The sequence below is a fragment of the Sapajus apella genome, unplaced genomic scaffold (assembly GCF_009761245.1).
Source record: "Sapajus apella isolate SASKATOON/1434 unplaced genomic scaffold, GSC_monkey_1.0 scaffold75, whole genome shotgun sequence".
Classification (NCBI taxonomy): domain Eukaryota; kingdom Metazoa; phylum Chordata; class Mammalia; order Primates; family Cebidae; genus Sapajus; species Sapajus apella.
The window spans coordinates 4,798,100-4,817,725 of NW_022437015.1; the positions used below are offsets into that span (position 1 = coordinate 4,798,100).

Here is a 19,626-nt window from a genome sequence, read left to right on the forward strand (position 1 = left end):
TTAGATTTATATTTAAGTATTTTTGTTTTTGAATGCTGTTATAAATGGTACTGTTTTAAAATTTTTAATTTCAGTTGTTCATTATGAGATTTTTGTATGTTTACTTTGTATCCTGGAATCTGGCTAAACTGACTTATCAAACCTGTTAGCTTTTTGGTAGATTTCTTGGGATTTTCTATGTAATTATGTCATCAAGGTATATAAATAGTTGTTGTTGTTTTTGTTGTTGTTGAGATAGAGTCTTGCTCTGTGGCCCAGGCTGGAGTGCAGTGACACAGCGTTGGCTCACTGCAACCTCCACCTCCTGGGTTCAAGCAATTCTTGTGCCTCAGCCACCCAAGTAGCTGGAATTACAAGCGCACGCCACCACAGCTGGCTAAGTTTTGTATTTTTAGTAGAGGTGGGGTTTCACTGTGTTGGCAAGTCTGGTCTTGAACTCCTGGCCTCGAGTGATCTGTCCGCCTCGGCCTCTTAAAGTGCTAGGATTACAGGTTTGAGCCACTGCGCCTGGCCATATGGTTTTATTTCTTCCTTTGTAGTCTGTATATCTTTCATTTTTCCTTGTATTATTGAACCTTCATTACAATTTTGGTTAGGAGTGGTGAGAGTGGATGATGGTGGGGGGGAACATTCAGTCATTTACCATTAGCATTGTGTTAATTGTAGAATTTTTGTAGATGCTTTTTATCAGATTAATGAAGTTCTTTCTATTCCTAGTTTGCTGAGCGTCTTTTTTTTAAACATCATGAATGGATGTTGAATTTTGTCAAGTGATTTTCCTGCATATAGAGATGATGGTATGATTTTCCCCCTTTAGTCTCTTAAGCTGGTGAATTACATTGATTGATTTTCAAATGTTGAACCAGCCACGCATTCCCAGGATAAGCCCCACTTGATCTAAGAAGACTTGCTTTTCATTAAAAATTTTTGGGTGGGCGCGGTGGCTCACACCTGTAATCCCAGCACTTTGGCAGGCCGAGGCAGGCGGATCATGAGGTCAGGAGTTAAAGACCAGCCGTCAATATGGTGAAACCCTGTCACTACTAAAAGTACAAAAAACAGCCAGGCGTGGTGGTGTATGCCCGTAGTCCCAGCTACTTGGGAGACTGAGACAGAAGAATCGCTTGGAACCCGGGAGGCAGAGGTTGCAGTGAGCCGAGATTACACCATTGCACTCTAGCCTGGGTGACAGAACGAGACTCCATCTCAGAAAAAAAAAAAAAATCAAGCATATACAAAGGTGGAGAAACTAATAACAGTACAAGGATCCACCCTCTACCCATCACCCAGAAGAATCCTTGCTATTTAATTTGCATACCATTCTCATCAGTTGAATTTTATAATGTATTTTGCTGATGGTTCTAAGAGTTGGTCCAGGCCTTCCTGCTTGTTGTAATCTGTTAAGGTAGATGTCTCTGACTAGTGGATTGGAACTTCATAGTGTATCTCCACACCAGTTCCCATTTCTAAGCCTTTTGGCCACTCCCTGGCACCACCCCTGCCCACCCCTTTCTCTTGTCACTCTTCCCAATTCTCAGCACTAATTATAGTGGATATAATTTCAGTACTCTTTCCCATGCTTTATTCAGTTTGTTTTTGAACCTATTTTTTTCCCATCTTTCCAACTTGTCTCAGGATCCAAAGAAATTAGCAATATCTCATGCCAAAACATTGAGGATTCCTACTGCAATGACAATAACATACCGAAGATTTTGCTTAAATATTATGCTTACAATTTTTTTTTTTGAGACAAGTCTCACTCTGTCGCTCAGACTGGAGTGCAGTGGTGCCATCTCTGCTCACTGCAACCCCAGCCTCCTGGGTTAAAGCAGTTCTTGTGACTCAGCCTCCCAAGTAGCTGTGACTACAGGTGCACGTCACCATTCTAGGCTAATTTTTTGTATTTTTAGTAGAAACAGGGTTTCACCATGTTGGCCAGTCTGGCCTCAAACTCCGGACCTCACGTGATCCACCCACCTTGGCCTCCCACAGTGTTGGGATTACAGGCCTGAGCCGCCACACCTGGCCTGAATTGCTTACTCTTAAACATGTTTATTTTTGCTGCCAGGCCTTAATGAGTCAATATTGGATGTGTAATTTTAGCTGAGTTGTATTCTCATTTGTATAATATGCTTATCATTTTAATATGTTATTTTATCATGAAAACAACTTTTTTTTTTGAGATGCAGTTTCACTCTTGTTGCCCAGGGTGGAGTGCAATGGCGCGATCTTGGCTCACTGCAACCTCTGCCTCCCAGGTTCAAGTGATTCTCCTGCCTCAGCCTCCCGAGTAGCTGGGACTACAGGCATGTGCCACGGCACCTGGCTAATTTTGTATTTTTCGTAGAGATGGGGTTTCTCCATATTGGTCAGGCTGATCTCGAACTCCTGAGCTTAGGTGATCTGCCTGCCTCGGCCTGCCAAAGTGCTGGGATTACAGGTGTAAGCCACCGTGTCTGGCCTAAAACAACTTTATATTGGTAGTGATTCTATTTGCTGGAGGTTCTCTGTAATTTTGCTTTTATGCAATGTTCATTACAGTAATGGTAGAAATTTGATCAGCTTGCATCAATACCAGAATGGTTTTCCTATGACTAGTTGAGATCCACATGCAATACATTTTTTGACCTACCAGGAACAGATGTTAATATTATAATGAAAGCTTTGTCCAACTGGACATCAGACTTAGCACAAAATTCAAAATTAGGGATGTGATGGATTCTTTCTGATTATCAGAAACTCATTATATTTTTAAGTGTGTGGGTGAATATTTTGTGTATCTCCAGGTCAGATACTTGTGAGAACTCTACTTTTTAACTATTCTTGATCTAAAAATTAATTTTTACCTATTTATTTTTCAGAGATTTCAAAATGGTTTTGGCTCTTTAGTGAAATACAGCATTTATACTTTATCTCTGCAGTATTCTTACATAAAATTCTGACTTCTCATAAGATCTTGAGTAGATTGGTTTCAGTTTGCCTTGTTTTTATTACCCTAAATTGGCTAATTAGCCCATCATTATTCTCTATGAAGTTTGATACATTTCCTTAATTCAGGAGACCTATGAAGTGTGGTGCTAATATGTGGACAATTCTTCTCTTCCTAATCTGAAAGTGTAGGTGATTTTTTCCATGTCTAAGTTTTATATTCATCTTGGCCAGAGAGGACAAAGTAAACTTTGGATCCATATTACTATTTGTATGGGGGAAAAATCAGTGTTTCTCATTTGTTCACTGTACACTCTGATTAGCTAAGTCTATGTTGATAACTGTGGCTAGAAAATATTTATTTACATAGTACATATTCCTTCTCCTAAGTTTTCTGTACTGTTGACATCCATGTGAATACTTAAATATGAACTTTCCATTTTCACATGCTCCAAAAATAGAGGTTTTTTTTTTTTTTTTTTTTTGTATTCACCATCTACCTTGGCATAACTCCAGTCCTAGAGGCTCCCACATTGCTTATTCCTGGCAACATCCCTGAATAGGGTTACAGTTGCCTTTAAAGATCTTTGGGGATAGAGCCAAGTTGGAAAAGCTGAGCGATGACAGGTATATTATTTTATATATTTATCTTCAAAATATTCAAATTAAATAAAAACATTTTCCCCTAATCATAACTATGCAAAAATTAGATGCATATTTTGCAGTTTGTTGATTAGGAAAGAGAATAGTAAAAGTAGCTCTTCAACATTCAGTGCTAAAGCTTTAAAAATGAGTTGCTTAATATCAATGAGTAATAGGTATGACACATGCATTTGATTTATCCTCAAATGAAACTAATTAAACCTCCTCCACTTGATCTAAGGTGGGGCTGGTGTTGAGGGCCAGAACAGAAGCTGAACCTTACTAATTAACTAATTATATAGTAGTGTCTGTGTTAATTCCAGTAAAGCTGTTTTAACCATTTGGAAACTAGTTCATGTAATTTTTTGCCAAACGACTGAGGTACTTATTATCCACTGACAGCTAAAGTATTTTCCAAAACCCTCAACTCTCTGTCTAGCAAACTATTGTAGGTGAATATTTGTCTCTGCCAACATATCCACACGTAACTATAAAACCAGATTCTGCTTTGATGTTTGCGAGCACATTCTTGCTTCCCAAAACAGCCTATTTGTACCACACTCATATATAAGATGGCTATTTCCACTGCATCTTCCCAAAGTTCACTACTGCTTAATAAGGTCTGTTTAAGGTCAAACAAATGCAATTGGATTTTGATTACATTGAAAATGAAGAATAGCAGCAATATAATATGAAAGCACTTTGTGTTGTCAACAGTGATTTACACAAATCGCAGTGACAGATACTCAAGACTACTTTCCAGGGCACATTCATAATTTGATTGCCAAAAATAAAAGAAAACACACTTGTTCTGTCTTTTTCAGCTCTGCCTCTCCTCTTTCAGTCAAAAGCCCTTTTAGTAGTAACCTTTATTCCTTTTTTCTTCTTTTAAAAAATATTTTACTAAGGGTAAATGTCTTTTAGGCCCAGAGACAGATTTTCTGTGAAGTTAATGAAGCTTAAGTTTCAGCGCTCGTCATTTGCATTAACCTTCTTCTAAGACTCTAGAAGCAGTATTAGCAATGTGTTCACATAGTCATGTTTTTGTACAATTTGAAAAAGTAAAAAAATTTAAGCACAGCCCTTCAAGACTATTGTCCATTTCTTTTTCAACTCTTCTTCTGTTAGACCTCCCCTTTGAGTTGGTGTGATATTGGAGTGGCCATGAGTATTTTGGGGATGTGACTAAGGGGAGGTTGAGTTGGGGATATGTTTAGTTCGGGGTTAGTAGGCTATTTGGCTATAGGTGGTTCTTTATCACGTCTGTGTTTAGTGGAGTTTTTGCTAAGAATTCTGATATAAGGGATGGCTTCTTGGAACACCCCTACCCCTCATGTTGCCAACTCACTCAGCATCATGACATGAAGGTGTGGGGCTCAGTGTAAAACTGGTAAATGAATGTTACCAGTTCAAAGAATATGTAAGATTAGTCACTTCACAAGAAAAGTTGAAATGCCCTGAAATATTATAGCTCATATATGAAAGAAACTCAATAGTTTTCTCAAATTTGACAGCAGCTCTAAAAATTTACCAATGCCTCGTTGTTATGTTGAAAGGTACCTTTCTAAACTAACATTAATTAAAATTTTTTTTATCTAGACGAAAGACTGAACTATTTTTATTTTCTTTATATACAAGTGATTTTATAAAGTTGTCAAATGAAGCACTAAAAATATATATAGTCAAAAACATAGGAAAAGAAAGTATCAGAGAGCTATATCAGGCATTATTAATAGAAATGTTATTCTTACAGAGTTTTATGATTTTGTTAGCTTTAAAAATTTGTGACTTGTGATTTTTTTTTTAATTTTATTTTTGAGATGGAGTCTTGCTCTGTCACCCAGACTGGAGTGCAATGACATGATCTCAGCTCACTACAACCTTCGCCTCCTGGGTTCAAGCAATTCTCCTGTCTCAGCCTCCTGAGTAGCTGGGATTACAGGTGCCTGCCACCATGCCCGGCTAATTTTTGTATTTTTAGTAGAGATGGGGTTTCACCATGTTGACCAGGCTAGCCTCAAACTCCTGACCTCAGATGATCCGCCTGCCTCAGCCTCCCAAAGTGCTAGGATTATAGGTATGAGCCACTGTGCCCAGCCATATAACTTAAGATTTTGTTATGCACCCAGAATATTTTCTTTTGTACAAAATTTTATTGTTTATAGTTTTGTATTCTTATTTTTAAAGAAGGCCCTTCAAATTGTTTAATTTTGAGACACCACAAAGTGTGGATTCACCTCTTTCTAGACATCATATAGAAAACTGTCTTTGCCCAAACATAATTTATAGTCAAAAGGTAGCTCGACATGATCATACATAAATATTGATTACTTTTTAAAGAATGTTAAAGCTTAAAATTTCTGCAAATAATTAATGGGAACTAGGCTTAATACCTGGATGACAGAATAACCTGGACAACAAACCCCTATGACATAAGTTTACCTATATATCACAAACCTGCACATGAACCTCTGAAGTTAAAATAAAAGTTAAAAAAGAGTGCACACAAAAATAATATTTCTGGATTATAACTTCTAGGATTATAATTAAGACTCAGGTGCAGTTAATTTAGAAAGCAGATTTGGGGAGAAGAGTGTTTCAACTAAGGAGCTCTTGCTAGTGTTTGGAATGAAGGAATATTAATTGTGATACTAAATTATATAAAGTTGCTTTGTTGAAAAATGCAACAGCAGAACAGATTAGAGCTTTAATTAACATAATTCAAAGAGAGTGAATAGTCAGGAAATCTGTAATTTTGGAATAAATAGAATATGACTATTTGCCTCTGCAGCTTTAGTATTTAAATACATTCTGGGAATTATGTCCTAAGTTATACGATAAAATAAATGTAATTTTCTTGTTTGTCTTGCTAGTGCTAAGACTGTAGACTTTAAAGGGATTAACCTGAAGTTTAATTTAATTACCCTTGTGGTCTGTTCAAGAGAAAAGTAAAATAGGCAGATAATGTGAAGATCTTTCCCTGGGGTTGTTTGGCCTTTTTGAAAGTGGAAATGTAAAAACAAATTTAATTAGATATAAGTACTGAATGATTCCAAAGGTTAATGCCTTATTAACAAATTAGTTTGTCCCTGAAACTTACAATGCTAACTTTTTGAGTGCTTTTCCCCTTTAATTAGGTAAAGGCTATAGTCCATTCTTTTTTTTTTTTTTGAGACAATCTCACTTTGTCACCCAGGCTGGAGTGCAGTGGCAGTGGCACGATCTCTGCTCACTGCAACCTCTGCCTCCTAGGTTCAAGCGATTCTTCTGCCTCAGCCTCCCAAGTAGCTGGGACTACAGATAGATGCTACCATGTCTGGCTAATTTTTGTATTTTTAGAAGAGACAGTGTTTCACCATGTTGGCTAGGATGGTCTCCATCTCTTAACCTCATGATCTGCCTGCGTCAGTCTCCTAAAGTGCTGGGATTACAGGTGTGAGCCACCTCACCCCGCCTCTTAATATAGACCACATCAATAGAAAATGACTACATCAATAGAAAAATGACCACATCAATGCTAGCAGTTACTAAATTCCTCCATTGGATCAATAAATACATTCCTCACTCCGCTTAAAATTAATTGGTGTTTTTATTATTGAAAAAGTAACACATTTGCAGAGTGAAATTCCTTTCCCAAGGGAAACCAGTTGTCCTATATATATGTATTCTTCCAGAAAGACTGTTAATATAAAACTTTTTTGGCCGGGCATGGTGGCTCACGCCTGTAATCCAAGCACTTTGGAGGCCAAGGCGGGTGATCACTTGAGGTTGGGAGTTCAAGACCAGCCTGACCAACATGGTGAAACCTCGTCTTTATTAAAAAAAAACAAAAAAAAAAACAAAACAAAAAAAAAACTTTTTTTTTTTTTTTAAATTTTTTTTTTTTGGGAGACAGAGTCTCACTCTTGTCCAGGCTGGAGTGCGTGGACTCACTGCAACCTCCACTTCCCGGGCTCAAGCAATTCTCCTGCCTCAGCCTCCTGAGTAGCTGGGATTACAGGCTAAGTTTTGTACTTTTAGTAGAGACAGGTTTTGCCATGTTGGCCAGGCTGGTCTTGAACACCTGACCTCAGCTGATTTGCCTGCCTCAGCCTCCCAAAGTGCTAGGATAACAGGCGTGAGCCACTGCGCCCAGCCAAAACTATTTACATGTACATAAGTATATTTACTTGATGTGCGTGTATCCCTTTTTTTCTGAAAAATGGAAGCATACTATCTACATCATTCTGCACCTTGCTTTTTTTAAAAATTAGCAAATATGCCTTAGATATTCTTCCACATCAATATATAGATACCCATCTAATATTTTTCTTTCTATATGGGACTCTTTTTGGCTTCTTAACTTTTTCTATGGCAAATGACAGTGCACTGGACATTTTGTTTATCAAACTGGTACTCTGTCACCAATACTATATTAGAGTAGCATAGGCATTTTTATTGTTATAAAGTAGTAGGTAATAATCATTTATCCATGGAGATGTAGAATCAGCTTCAAAGAGGCTTAAGTTTCTGATTTAGTTGAAATCTATTCTGAGGATCAAAGGAAGGTCGAATCCAAGACAAAAAATTTAGCAGTGAAGGAATGGTGTGAAGAGGAACTTTTACTATTTCTTTTGTGTATTTTTATATTTAAATTTTTATAATGAACAATCATGCATTTGTTGTATAATTTTTGAAGCAAAGTGAAAATACATTAAAAATGGCCAGGTATAGTAGTTCATGCTGTAATCCCAGTACTTTGGGAGGACGAGGTGGGAGGATTGCTTGAGACTAGGAGTCGAAGAACAGCTTGGGCAACATAGCAAGTCTCTGTCTTTTAGAGAGAGAGAGAGAGGGCGAAGAGAGAGAGATAATGAATATATTAGAAATGAAAATTATGACAGAGTACGCAGTTTAAAGATAGTTTAGTTCATGAAAAGCAATGCTACAACTTAATAAAAACTATCAGAATCTCTGCATCTTTTTTATCTTAAAATATTTGATTTTTGAATTTTTAGATTTATTTTGGACTATTATTTAGTTTCTAAGAATTGTCTTTTTCTAGTTTGTAACCTCATTTAATAGTTTTAAAGTGGTAACTTTTATTTAGCTTAGTCAAATAGGATAAATGTTCATGGAGCTTGATGGCTTCCTCTTATGATACTTTAATTATCAGTATTCTATATTGAAGCATCAAGTAGTGTTACCCTATTAATGTAAACATATTATTTTTTTCAACAAACTGTAATGGAATTTGTATTGAGATTATATGTATTACAAATGAGAATCCTTTTGTGTATTATAAATAGTTTTTAGTTGATTCAAAAATATGGGTGGTGAATCAAACATATTAGAAATTCAGGATAATTGATTAATCATGTCACTTTTCTGACTTCAGTCTCCAAATCTGTAAAAGAACAGAATTCCTTTCAAGCTGTGAAAAATTTATCACCTTTACGTTGAGTTGCTATATGAAAATGTAAGAAAGTAAACTTTAAACTATCTGAAGACTCCCACACTGAGCAGCATGCGTACCTGAATTTATTATGATCATATATAAATTGATTCCTGGGGGATAAAAAGGAATTTCAATGTGCTAAAACTTTAGCTAAGTTATTTTCCCGTAGTGACTTTTAAAAGTGTGGAAATATTAGAACGTCCTGATTGTCAGTTCTGCTAAAAACTCAAATATGTTTTAAAATCATTTCAAATTTAAAGTAGCATGGAAGAATATGTAAAATGCGAGGGAAAAAAAAACAGTTAAAATTTCATCCAAACACTAGAAATATTATATACTTTCAGATTATTTATAAGCCACACATTGCTCAAATCATAGACATAGAATTTTAGTTTTCCAAGGAAACTGTAGATCATCCAGCCTAATCATTTATAGATGGAAAGAGTGTAGACTTTGGAGTTACATACACCTGCATTTGAATGCTAGCTCTTTCATTTTCTTGTTGAGTTTCTTGGGCAATTTATTCAATTTCCTGGCCTTCATAAACGAACCTGGGTCACCTTTGTCTTAGTCTGTTCAGGAAGCTATAAGAAAATACCATAAAGTGGGTGGCTTATAAACAACAGAAATGTATTTCTCGCAATTCTGGAAGCTGGGAATTGCTTGACCAAAATCAAAGTGCTGGCAAATTTGGTGTCTGGTGAGGATTGACTTCATGGTTCATAGATGGCACCTTCTCCTTGTGTCCTCACATGGTGGAAGGGACAGGGCAGCTCTCTGGGACCTCTTTTATAAGGGCACAAATCCCACTCTTGAGGGCTCTATCTTCATTACCTAATCACCTCTCAAAGGCCCTTGGCCAATATTATCACCTTGGGAATTAGGACTTCAACATATGAATTTTTGAGGGACACTTTATAGCGCCTTTCCTTATCAAATAAGAAAGAATATAAAAGAAAAAAGATGTGCCGATGACAGCCTGGTAGTAGCATAGTTTTTTGAGCTTTTATAGAAAGAACTAAAAAGATTATTTTATCTAGTCTCTCAGGAAACAAGCCTTCAGAGGTATCGTGATTTGTTTAAGGTTCTAGCTTTCATATTGCCTAAGAATAGAAGATACAGTCTTTGTGGGTTTATGCAAATTATACAGAAATCATATGCAAATTCAGACGTATACTGCGCCTGAATTTCATGTTTGACATTTCAAGAGACAAAGAACACCACAAAGATTAAAATAATGGATCTTTACAATCCCTGTGACAGCACTCTCTACACCACCATTTATACTATGAAGGCCACAGAGTACATTTAGTTTCCTTTTTTCTCTCCCACTACTGCCTTCATCAAAATACAGTGAATAGTCCTCCACCTTGAGTCTTTCCTATGAGCTATATTCATAATTTGCAGGCTTTTATATTTATTTTCAGAGGAACTATTTTTTTTTCTTTTTGGACGGAGTCTGGCTGTCTTGCCTAGGCTGGAATGCAGTGGCATGACCTCAGCTCACTACAACCTCCGCCTCCCGGGTTCAAGCGATTCTTGTGCCTCACCCTCTTGAGTAGCTGGGATTACAGGCACCCACCACCATGCCCGGATAATTTTTATATTTTTAGTAGAGACGGGGTTTCACCATGTTGGCCAGGCTGGTTTCAAACTCCTGGCCTCAAGTGATCTACCCACCTCGGCATGCCAAAGTACTGGGATTACAGGCATGAGCCACCGTGCTGGCCCAAAGGAACTATTGATATAATGGAAAAATAGTTCCTCTGAAGATAAAAATAACAGCATTGGCTCCTAATAAAACATTCTGAAAAAAAGAAGCTGTTGAAATATTGGAATAATGTGGGGAGTAGGAAGGTGGGGTAGGGCGGGGAAGGGAGGTTATTTTTGGAGCAGGGGTCGGGGTTAGGGGACATACGAAAGGAGAGCAGCACAGATCCAGAATCAGACTGCTGTCAGCACTTTCCATCTCTATGGAGTCTGCCTGGTTTTGCTCACCATTGTATCTCTAGCAGCTAGCATAGTGCCCGGCACATGATGGGCATTCAGTAAATGTTTGTTGAATAGATAAGTACCTTTTTTTTTTTTTTTTTTTTTGAGACGAAGTCTTGCTTTGCCACCCAGCCTGGAATGCTGTGGCACGATCTCTGCTCACTGCAACCTTCGACTCCCGGGTTCCAGTGCTTCTCCTGCCTCAGCCTCCCGAGTAGCTGGGATTATAGACGTGCGACACCACGCCCAGCTAATTTTTGTGTTTTTGGTAGAGACGGGGTTTTGCCATGTTGGCCAAGCTGGCCTCAAGCTCTGACCTCAAGTGATCCGCCCACCTCAGCCTCCCAAAGTGCTGGGATTACAGGCGTGAGCCACTGCACCCAGCTGATAAGTACCATTTTTACTTCCTGCCCAAAGATTTAGCACTCAGAGCTGTACTGTGATAATTACTGTGTGAATTTCCTCTTAAAAGAAAAAAAGATGTTATTAAATTTTGTTTGCTTTTGAGACCTTAGGTTCGAAAAGTCGTTTTGCTATCCATCATTCAGAGGAAAAAAATTGAGTTCTGTTACCCCAAAGAGGGATGTTTTTGTTTGTGCTAGGTGTGGTTGGTCACCATTTTTTTTTTTTTTTTTTTTAAGACAGGGTTTCACCATGTTGGTCAGGCTGGTCTCAAGCATCTGACCTCAGGTGATCCACCTGCCTCAGCCTCCCAAAGTGCTGGGATTACAGGCGTGAGCCACTGCGCCCAGCCTGGTTGGTCACCTTCTAAAACAGAAATAGAATTTACTAAAGAAAGAAGTGTTTTCTCATCTGCAGCGTGCAAGTAACATAGGGTACTTTGACTTCTCTTTTGTATAGTATTTTATGCATAGTTTTCTTATGCCTTTTATAAATAAAAGATAGGCTAAAGCAGTTAGAAAGTATAGCAAACCATCCAGTGACAAAGTGGTTTTTTTTTTTTGAGACAGTGTCATATTCCGTTACCTAGACTGGAACGCAGTGGCACAATTTTGGCTAACTGCAGCCTCAACCTTCGGGCTCAGGCAATCCTCCCACCTCAGCCCCCCGAGTAGCTGGGACTACAGGAGTGTGCCACCATGCCTGGGTAATTGTTGTATTTTTTTGTAGAGACAGGATTTCACCATGTTACCCAGACTGGTCTGGAATTGCTGAGCTCAAGTGATCTGCCCAACCACCTCAGCCTCCTAAAGTGCTAGGATTACAGGTGTGGGCCACCCAGCCTGACAAAGTGATTTTTACTTTTAAAATGAGAACAATTTCTGACTGTTATGTTGGTAAATTGATGTTTTTGGTGTGGGGGAGGGGAGGGTTGCAAGGAACCCCTGCAGGGGATTGTTTAAGGTGTACCAGATATGATGTATTTAATGGGCAAGAATCCTTTACATTGGTACTTTATCAGAAAAAGTATAGTAGTACCTAGAGTAATATTACCCAAGAATGGTCTGTGATGATGGAAATACTGTGTATCTGCCCTGTGTGATATGTCTAACTACATTGGCCAGTGAACACTTGAAATGTGGCTAGTGCAACCGAAAAGCTAAATTTTTAATCTTATTTAATAGTTTTTTTTTTTAAATAATCATCCAGTAAAATTGACTTTTTTGAGTATATAGTTTTATGAACTTTTTTTTAGTTTTGTGAATGTTAACACATGTATAGATTTAACAGCACCACAACCAGGACATGGCACAGTCCTGCTATCCCAAAAAACTCCCTCTTGCTGCCATTTCCCCTACCTCTTACCCCTGGAAACCACTGCTCTGTTCTTCATCTTCCCCTTCAGTTGGAAAGTTTAAATTATTTAAAGAGTTATTTTCTTAATCATAAAATCACCTCAGGGGAGTGACATTAAAGTTTAAAAGAGGCCCTCTTTAAAAACACAAGGACACAAAAGTCTTCATCTGATGGTGGCTACTGTTACATTGCATCTCTTTCAAAAGTGTATGTCTCAACTCCATGTGGTTTCACTATTCTGCGTTTTTTTTTTTTTCATGGAAAATGTTATATAGTATAATTCAAAACCAAATATAAATTATTTCTCCACTTCTGTTTTGGATCATTTATGCTATAGTGATCTCTTCCATCCCTAAGAACAAACTAGCCAACTAGAATTATCAGAGTCTTGGAAACTTTCCATGCCACGGGTATATTTAATATTTTCACCCAAAGACATAGTCATCAATTATCAAGCTAAAGGAAGAAATAAAAATGTGTTCATTAAAATAAGTGAAAGATATAACTAACTATTGTACTAACTATTGTAGACAATTTAAAGAGAGATTTTCTACTCTGAATTACTTTTAATTATATTTTTGAGTTTTTATTTTGTGGAACAAAGCTTTTCACTGGAAATTAGTACACCCATATTTAGCTGGTTTTTGAATATTAATATCCTACTTCTATCTCAAAATCAATAGGTCCAGTGCTAAATTAATCATCTCCACTTTCCCTCCACTTTAACCTCTTAATTTCCTCCTCTTTTTCTGATATCAGTTAATGGCACCACCATCTATCTATCCACTGGCCCAAGCCAGATACCTTTAAGTTACCCTAGTCACCTCCTTTACTCTACATGTCTTGTTAGGAGGTCCTACCCTTCTAAATATATCTTGGAGCTGCCTCTTTTCTCTTTGCCCCCAATATTAATGCCTTAATTCAGACCCTCTATTGTATTACTGTTACAATTGCAGTAGCCTCCTAGCTGATAGCCCTTCCTCCTATATCACTCCACCCTACTCCACTATCATATTCCACACTGCCTCCAAAATGATCCTTCTCTAAAATGAAAATTTAATCTGCTGAACTTTTTTATGGCTTTCTATTACCTATAGGATAAATTATAAACCATTATTGGTGTATCGAACCCCATAATAGGACAATTGCCTAATTCTCAAGCCTCTTATCTTTCTCTGTTTTTTGCTTCCATTTGTCTGGAATTCCCTGCCTCATATATCCTTGCTGATTCCTGTTTGTCCTTTAACACTCAGGTACTATCTCTCCTAAGAAGACCTTTCTGACCCATATTCCCAAGGATGAATGGGTATCCCTTTTCTGTATTCTCTGTCCTATTGTTCCTGTGACATGTGCAGCTTTGTATCCTGAGAATTCCAGTTCCTGACACACATAATAAGTGCTCAATAAATATTAGTTGCTCTGTGGTTAACCTTATATAATTCACTACTGCTACAAAGAACTTTCCTATCTATTTATGCGTATGACCCTTATATTATAAGCCCTGGAAGATAATAGGGCATATTTGCTCAGTTTTCAGTTGGTAGAACTAATGAGTATAGTTGGCTAATAAGTGGAGTACTACTGTTGCAATTACAGTAGCCTCCTAGCTGATAGCCCTGCCTCCTATATCACTCCACTCTATTTCACTATCATCTTCCTCCAAAATGATCCTTCTCTAAAATACCAACCCAGTATTTGTGCGTGTGCGTGTGTGTGTGTGTATCTTCATCACGAATCTTTGTAAGCTGTCAGCCAAAGAGATGCAGTCATGACAATAAGTTAAATTATATGCAGTAGCTAAGCTTTAAAAATATAATAGTTGTTTTATTATCTAATTAGGCAAAACAATAAAGATGTTCTTATTTTGAACAAAATTAATACTATGCTCTAGTGACTTAGGGGGATATAGGAGTATATGCTCTAAAATCCTATGAATACTGCCTTCACTCATAAACTGGCATGTTTATACCTTTTCTTGTGAACAAAGTTATCCTAATTGGACATTATTTTTATTTTTTTAATTGATATATAATAGTTGTACATATTTTTAAGAAACTGAACATTTTAAAAGATTAAACTTCATATTACCTTTTATTTTTTTTGTAGCTGATTCTGTTTCATGTATAACATTTTCAACTGGTAGAGTGAGCATTGTTGGAGTAATTTATGAAAGGAGGTAGAAGGAAAGAGTAGTTTGTACTTTGTTGTGAAATTCTAGGGTGTGTTTGTCAATATACATGTTTCAAATACCTGATAGGTACCACAGTCACATATGTCTACGTATATAACTTTACCATTCTTGTAGGTACACAAGACATTTTATGTTTCTTTCTAACAAGAATAGTAAAGGTGAAAACTAATAGGGAAACTCCATTAGATTGAGTTGTCTTACTCTTCTTAAATGCGGTGTGATGATTGATATTTTAAATCCTATGTCATAGAATTTAATTAAACTGACTTTTAGAATTTCTTTCCAAAAGGTATCACTGGAAGAAAAAAATGCAACTATTATTTATGACCCTAAACTACAGACTCCAAAGACCCTGCAGGAAGCTATTGATGACATGGGCTTTGATGCCATTCTCCATAATCCTGACCCTCTCCCTGTTTTAACTGACACCTTGTTTCTGACTGTTACCGCTTCACTGACTTTGCCATGGGACCGTATCCAAAGCACATTACTCAAGACCAAGGGTGTGACAGACATTAAAATTTACCCTCAGCAAAGAACTCTAGCAGTGACAATAATCCCTTCTGTAGTAAGTGCCAGTCAGATAAGAGAGCTGGTTCCGGATCTCAGTTTAGATACTGGAACACTGGAGAAAAAGTCAGGAGCTTGTGAAGATCATAGTATGGCTCAAGTTGGTGAAGTCATGCTGAAGATGAAAGTGGAAGGGATGACCTGCCATTCATGTACTAGCACCATTGAAGGAAAAATTGGGAAACTGCAAGGTGTTCAGCGAATTAAAGGTAAATGTGTCTAGTGTTGTTTGATTGTTTTCTTAGATGTCTGTTTTGATCTTTTAACTTTTTGCTTTCTTCTTAAGCATGAGTTTTGAATCCATGAGACTAGAGTGCTTGCTGTTTCATTGAGGTACAGCATATTCCCAGGATTAATGTCATTAAAGTTAATGATTATAATTAAAGGTTACCTGAACCTTGAACTGAAGAAAAGGCAGTGGGGTTGACAATTCATGGCATTCAGGGTTCTTAACACAACATGATTAGGATACTCTTTACCTCTAATGTATTTCTACTAAGGCATGGAGAAACTTGGAGACCATAGCTACAGTGGTCATATCTCCTACTTGTTTCTAGTCTATGCCAATAATATTTTCTGGGAAAAAAAAGTTAAAAAAAGATGATGATGAGAATGAGAGAGAAACAATTATTTGTGGTTATTGATTTAGAAAACAAAATGTTTTCTGAAGTAGCCCTGGAATAACTGAATTAAATAATTGTTTCCTTTTATTAACTAGTCTCCCTGGACAATCAAGAAGCTACTATTGTTTATCAACCTCATCTTATCTCAGTAGAGGAAATGAAAAAGCAGATTGAAGCTATGGGCTTTCCAGCATTCGTCAAAAAGCAGCCCAAGTACCTCAAATTGGGAGCTATTGATGTACAGCGTCTAAAAAACACACCAGTTAAATCTTCAGAAGGATCACAGCAAAGGAGTCCATCATATACAAATGACTCAACAGCCACTTTCATCATTGATGGCATGCATTGTAAATCATGTGTGTCAAATATTGAAAGTGCTTTATCTACACTCCAGTATGTAAGCAGCATAGTAGTTTCTTTAGAGAATAGGTCTGCCATTGTAAAGTATAATGCAAGCTCAATCACTCCAGAATGCCTGAGAAAAGCAATAGAGGACGTATCACCAGGACAATATAGAGTTAGTATCTCAAGTGAATTTGAGAGTACCTCAAACTCTCCCTCCAGCTCATCTCTTCAGAAGATTCCTTTGAATGTAGTTAGCCAGCCTCTGACACAAGAAACTGTGATAAACATTGATGGCATGACTTGTAATTCCTGTGTGCAGTCTATTGAGGGTGTCATATCAAAAAAGCCAGGTGTAAAATCCATACGAGTCTCCCTTGCAAATAGCAATGGGACTGTTGAGTATGATCCTCTACTAACCTCTCCAGAAACCTTGAGAGAAGCAATAGAAGACATGGGATTTGATGCTACCTTGTCAGGTAATTATAATTTTTTCTTTGATTCCCCTAGTGTTCTTTTATTTCCATTTTACTGCTTCTTTTAGCATTTATCGATGAGAAATGATTCATGGGCACTGTAATTCCACTTTTGCAAATAAATCCTATGGAGGTAGCCAGCAGTGTATGCAAAGACGCATAAGGATGTTTGTATAATTGCTCATAATATTTAAAAACTAGAGACAATAAATAACTTATGGTACAACAATAAATAACTAATGATGAAGTGCTATGAAGCCACGAAACATCATGATATTAAAGATAATTAATGCCACAGGAAAGTGTCTGAGATATTTTGTTAAATTAAAAAAAAAACTGAAAAGCTATATATACACTGTGATGAAAATTTTATTAAAAAATGTACCTGAATTAATACCATGTATATATTGTTATGTGTATGAATAAGATTCCTGGTAGGACATGAACCATAATTTTAACAGTGATTATCTTTGGGTGGTAGGATAAATGTGATTTTTGTTTCCGTTGTGCTTTCCTGGTTTTATAAGTTGTTTTTACAACAAGAATGTATGTATGTAGCCATGTATTTATATAATGGGTAAAGCCAGTGCTCTTTTAAAAAGAAAAGTAGTTGAAATAAATAATAGGATTAACTGTAGTTTTATATTTAGGCATTCAAATTAAACTGACTTCAGAGCTGTCCCAAAGTTTTCATATTTCCTGACAGCTCTTACTTTTGAACTGAAACAAAAAATGTATATCCAATAGAATTTAATTATGTGAAATTTTTCTTTTGAACCAGAATTAAACCTGGCCTTGAATTAAACTGAAAAATGCCCAAATGAAATTTTTGCTTGAAATAACAATTGAAAAGTTATACAACGAATTTCCAGACAATATAATTAATCTTTGCTATCCTGATTAGAATGAAAGATATCAAATAGTAATATTCCTTTTTTAGGCTCACTAAAACTGAGTAAAACATTTAACATATCTCCAAATTGGTATGGTCGATTAATGTGAGAGAGGACTCAGAAACATACCATTATTAATTTTTAGTTCTTAATTTTAGTATCGATGACAAATGGTAGAAATGATAGAATTCTCACTTTTAAAATTGACACATAGTTCACATACCATAAAATTTGCCCATTTAAGGTACACAATCCAGTGGTTGTTAGTATACTTACATAGTTTTCCAGCCATCATCACTATATAATTTTTGATCATTTCATCACTCCCAAAAGAAATCACATATCCATTGGCAGTCATTGCTAATTTCTCCTTCCCTTCCCCAAGCTCCTGATAACCACTGTTCTACTTTCTGTCTCTGAATTTCATTATTCTAGGTACCTCATTTAATTGGAATCATATAACATTTGTCCTTTTGTGCCTGGATTATTTTATTTACCATGTTTTCAAGGTCCATCCATGTTGTAGTATATATTAGAACATCATTCCTTTTTATTGCTGAATATTTTTCCATTCTATGGATATATCACATTTTTGTTTCTTCATTCACCAGTTGATGAGAATTTGGATCGTCTCCACTCTCTGCCTATTATGTATAATACTGCTAGGAACATTTGTGTGTAAGTTTTTATATGAACATATGTTTTTATTTCTCCTGGACATATAACTAGGAGTGGAATTGCTGGGTCATATGGCAATTAAACTTTTTGAGGGACTGCTGTACTGTTTTTCAAAGTAGCTGTACCATTTTACATTCCCACCTCAAATTCTCACTTTAATGTAGAAAATCACAAAATCTTAATCTTTTGAGATTTTAGATTAGAATCTGGCCAGCTACGGTGACTCATACCTATAATCCTAGCACTTTTGGAGCCTGAGGCAGGCAGACCACTTGAGCCCAAAAGTTCGAGACCAGCCTGGGTAAATGACTAAACCCAGTCCCTACAAAAAATACAAAAAAATCAGCTGGGCATGGTGACATACACCTGTAGTTCTAGTTACTCAGGAGGCAAAGCTGAGAAGATCACTATAGCCTGGAAGTCAAGGCTGCAGTGAGCCGTGAGCTTGCCATTGTACTCCAGCCTAAAAAAATTAGATTTTAGATTAGAATCTAATCTGAAAAATTAGATTCTTTTGCTCCAAAAAAGCGATACATCATTCTCTATTAGAAAATTTTTATACAGAACACTAAAATGTTAAAGAGCCTCTAGTACCAAAAGTCTGAACAAAGTATATGAAATCAATAATTGCAAAAGGAAATAATTATGAAACCAGAAGAAAAATTTAAGTTGGAAATAAGTACAGTTATATCAAGGAGCCATAAAAATGACTAAAATTAGTTTCAGCAAAATTTCCTTTTACCTATCACCACTAAATTGTTTTTGTTTTGTTTTGTTTTGTTTTGAGAGGGAGTCTTGCTGTGTCACCCATGCTAGAGTACAATGGTGTGATCTCGGCTCACTGCAACATCCACCTCTCAGGTCCAAGTGATTCTCCTGCCTCAGCCTCCTGAGTAGCTGGGATTACAGGCTCACGCCACCATGCTCAGCTAATTTTTTTTTGTGTTTTTAGTAGAGACGGGTTTCACCATGTTGGTCAGGCCGGTCTGGAACTCCTGACCTCAGGCGATCCGCCCGCCTCTGCCTCACAGAGTGCTGGGATTATAGGCATGAGCCACCGTATCTGGCCCAGTTAATTTTTTTTTTTTTTATTTTC

General features: G+C 36.9%; 1 protein-coding gene across 6 annotated transcripts in view; it reads left to right on the forward strand.

Moving 5' to 3' along the window:
• Positions 1-19,626, forward strand: part of ATP7A (ATPase copper transporting alpha) — a 154,963-nt gene that overhangs the window by 69,396 nt on the left and 65,941 nt on the right. For all 6 annotated transcript variants that reach the window (XM_032251352.1, XM_032251349.1, XM_032251350.1 and 3 more), the window contains 2 exons: positions 15,238-15,727; positions 16,237-16,962. In XM_032251352.1, coding sequence (XP_032107243.1) covers positions 15,238-15,727; positions 16,237-16,962 — 1,216 coding nt within the window. The remainder of the gene's footprint in view (positions 1-15,237; positions 15,728-16,236; positions 16,963-19,626) is intronic.